Below are 3,340 nucleotides of genomic sequence, written 5' to 3'. Positions count from 1 at the left end.
ATATGAGTGTAGTTACACTTATTACTTTAGCTTTATATATATATATATATATATATATATATATATATATACACACACACACACACACATATATATATATGTGTGTGTGTGTGTTATGATAATGAAGTCAAACGTAATAGTGACATTCTGAAATCATTTAATACATACATTTCAGGTTTGCATAATACATAATAGGAAATGCATCCATTAGGTAAACCTTCTTCAGTTAAAACATTTCAAAATTAGATTTAATTTCATTATTACAACTTATATGACTTGATGCCAATACAAATTGGCTGGTTTACATTCCACTTATGGAGACACTAATTCCTATACTGTGCACTGCTTCTTAGTGTGACATGAACTATATATATATATATATATATATATATGTATCATATATATGTGTAGTTACATTCTAGCTTTATATATATATTTGTTCATTCATTCATTTTATGTCTGTTTTTTCCATGCTGGAAAATATATGAAGCTAATGTATAACTACACTTTAACGGAATGTATTATTACTAGAGGATGGAAAAAGAAAAAAAAACAAAGAAAGCAAGCCGAAAGTAGAGTTTTACCGAAAATCATTGGAATGTAAGGCAACAGTAGAGCAAGGCAAAGGCTCACAAACAAACTGCTTAAGCCAACTAATAAATATATGTTTATATTTTCTGACTTTGTCCAATTATAGATTAATCCTCAATAAATGTAAATTTAATAGATTAAATAATCATCATTAAATAATAAGTATAAAAACAAAAAAAACTTAAGGAAAGTGCAAAACTTCAGGTTTCACAACTTTGCCAAAAGCAAATCTCATTTAAATTACTGCCAGTCCATTTAAAGAATAAATAGATAAATAAAAGAAGAAAAAAAAAAGGGATTTGTGGAAGGAGTATTTAAATATTTTCATCATTGCTGTTTTTATGTGTTTGCTTTTAAAATTTTTTTTTTTTAGTTTTAAACACACTTTCTGAAAAAAAAAAAAAAAATAGAGACAAAAACTCAAAAATCAAAACAAAAAAAAAATTCTCATTGAGTAGAGAAAGACTGCTCTTATGATGAGATGTGCTGCAGAGGTTTAGGAACCATTTTTGATCAGGGACTACTGCTTTTTTTATTTACTCATTTACATCTTGGCATAGCAATCTTTCGCACTGGTCCAAATTGCAATACCCTGCAAAGATAAAGAATCATATTAAATTCAACTTTTTGGTAAGTGTAATATGGGAATTGGAATATAGGTAAACATGTATTCCTACTAACCTTTTTTGATTGCTTTATTTGCATAATAGCATAGTTTGTGAATATTTCCTTTAAGTCTTTCACCTTTTGTCTCTCAAATCTATCAATATCTTTCAGTGCTTGCTCCATGAAAACTCTGTAAGAGAGAAAATATTTTACATTTAACCCATTTGTGCTCAATTTTTTCTAGTGAATGAAATTGCCTGAAAATTCAGACACTATTATTTTGACCTAAATAGCAACTGAAAAAAATTTCATTCAAATCTGTTTGATACAGACTGCATATACGTTAAGAACATGTTTCATTCTTTGAGACAGACATTACACAAATCACAATTTATATCAAGTATTTTTTTTTATACCCTTATATATTAAGTGTCAGTTTAAACGGACGATTGGCATAAATGGGTTAATCAACATCACCTCCTACTCGTTATTTTACATCCACTTTCTATGCAAACATGTACTGAACACATCACCACTGTTTGAGTTAGTTCTTATTCAGAATTACTGCTCTTCTAGACAAGCTAGAGGACCACATGTTACTTGCATATTTCATTTTTGGCATGGTTCCTACAGCAGTGGGGCATTAATCATTCTTTATATCAACCATTTTACAAAGTGTACTTTATTGTAGCAACAGCACTAGAGTAGAAACAAATGATGTTACTCGTATGATACTGACACTCATTTATGACTATCAAGGAAGACCAAGATAAGGAGGTACAAGCACACACACACATACACACGGGCTTCTTTCAGTTTCCATCAACCAAATTCACTTACAATACTTTAGTTGATTTGGGGTTGTAGTAGAAGAAACGTGCTCAAATTTCCATGCAGTGACAGTTTGGGCCAGTGTCTTCTACAATATAACTCCACAACCATGCTGGCACCTATATACAATATGATGAGGGCACATAGCTCAGTGGTTAGAGTGTCGGGTTCACACTCATGAGGGTAGTGAGTTCAATTCTCAGATCGGGTTGTGTTGAGTTCTTGACCAAGACACTTTATTTCACATGGCTCCAGTTCATTCAGCTGTAGAAATGAGCTGTGATGTCATTGGTGCCAAGCTGTATCGGCCTTTGCCTTTTCCTTGGATAACATTGGTGGCATGGAGAGGGGAGGCTGGTATGTATGAGCAGCTGCTGGTCTTCCATAAACAGCCTTGCTTGGAATTGTGCCTTGGAAGGGAACTTCCTAGGTGCAATCCCATGATCATGCACGACCGAAGGGAATCTAGTGAAGATGTATCTCTTAAAATCCTATAACATTTCAAATAATTCACTATATGTCAATTTGGAGTATTTTCCTTCAATGTACAGATGGTTGTAAATACATACTGAGTATCTGCTGTAACAACTTTTAATTCAACTTCAGAATCCTGAATTTGCTGTTCAAGGACTTTAACTTTCTGGTCTCTTTGCTCAGGTGTATCACCTCCAAACAGTTTGGTTTTGACATTTGAAAGAGTAAAGCCACCTTGCTGTTTTCCTTGATTCTAGAGATAAAAAAAGAAAAGAAAAAACAAAAAAAAAATCTTTTGTGAAAGCAGAAAGTTGATTTTAACAAGAGTAAGATATAGGCAATTGAATCATATATATATATATTGTGGCAATCTGTTGGTTACGATGATGAGGGTTCCAGTTGATCCAATCAACAGAACAGCTTGCTTGTGAAATTAACATGCTCCACAGACACATGTACCCTTAATATAGTTGTTGGGAAGATTCAGCGTGACAAGGCCTTCCTGGAATGGAAGAAACTCTAACCTTTTGATTACAGACATTATGATCAATGCCTTCTGTATTTTGAAGACAAACTTCACAACCTGAGAAAAAGTCTTAGAGACTAACTTGCCAATGAAAAATACGAGTTGTTTTTACAGTAAATGTTTATTTTTGCTTTTGTTAAACACAATATTTTAATCATTTAGAAATATTTTTAAGTGAATGTGATTTCAAAAATACAAGTTGTTCGTATAGTAAGTATTTATATTTTTAGCTTTCTTCAAACAGAAAATATTTTGATTTTTTTTAACTGTCTTCAAGTGAACACCATTACAAAAATATTTTTTGGCATATTT

General features: G+C 31.9%; 1 protein-coding gene across 1 annotated transcript in view; it reads right to left on the bottom strand.

Annotated features, from left to right (window-relative positions):
* Positions 1–927: 927 nt before the first annotated feature.
* The window catches only part of LOC106879918 (sorting nexin-4), a 32,757-nt gene continuing 30,344 nt past the window's right edge, over positions 928–3,340 (bottom strand). Inside the window, exons 12-14 of the mRNA XM_014929669.2 lie at positions 2,598–2,755; positions 1,273–1,387; positions 928–1,183 (exon numbers count right to left, since the gene is read on the bottom strand). Coding sequence (XP_014785155.1) covers positions 1,136–1,183; positions 1,273–1,387; positions 2,598–2,755 — 321 coding nt within the window. The 3' untranslated portion in view covers positions 928–1,135. The remainder of the gene's footprint in view (positions 1,184–1,272; positions 1,388–2,597; positions 2,756–3,340) is intronic.

The sequence above is a fragment of the Octopus bimaculoides genome, chromosome 4 (assembly GCF_001194135.2).
Source record: "Octopus bimaculoides isolate UCB-OBI-ISO-001 chromosome 4, ASM119413v2, whole genome shotgun sequence".
NCBI classification, from domain to species: Eukaryota; Metazoa; Mollusca; class Cephalopoda; order Octopoda; family Octopodidae; genus Octopus; species Octopus bimaculoides.
Note: the sequence above shows the minus strand (reverse complement) of the source record. Positions and strands in the feature narration are given on the sequence as shown.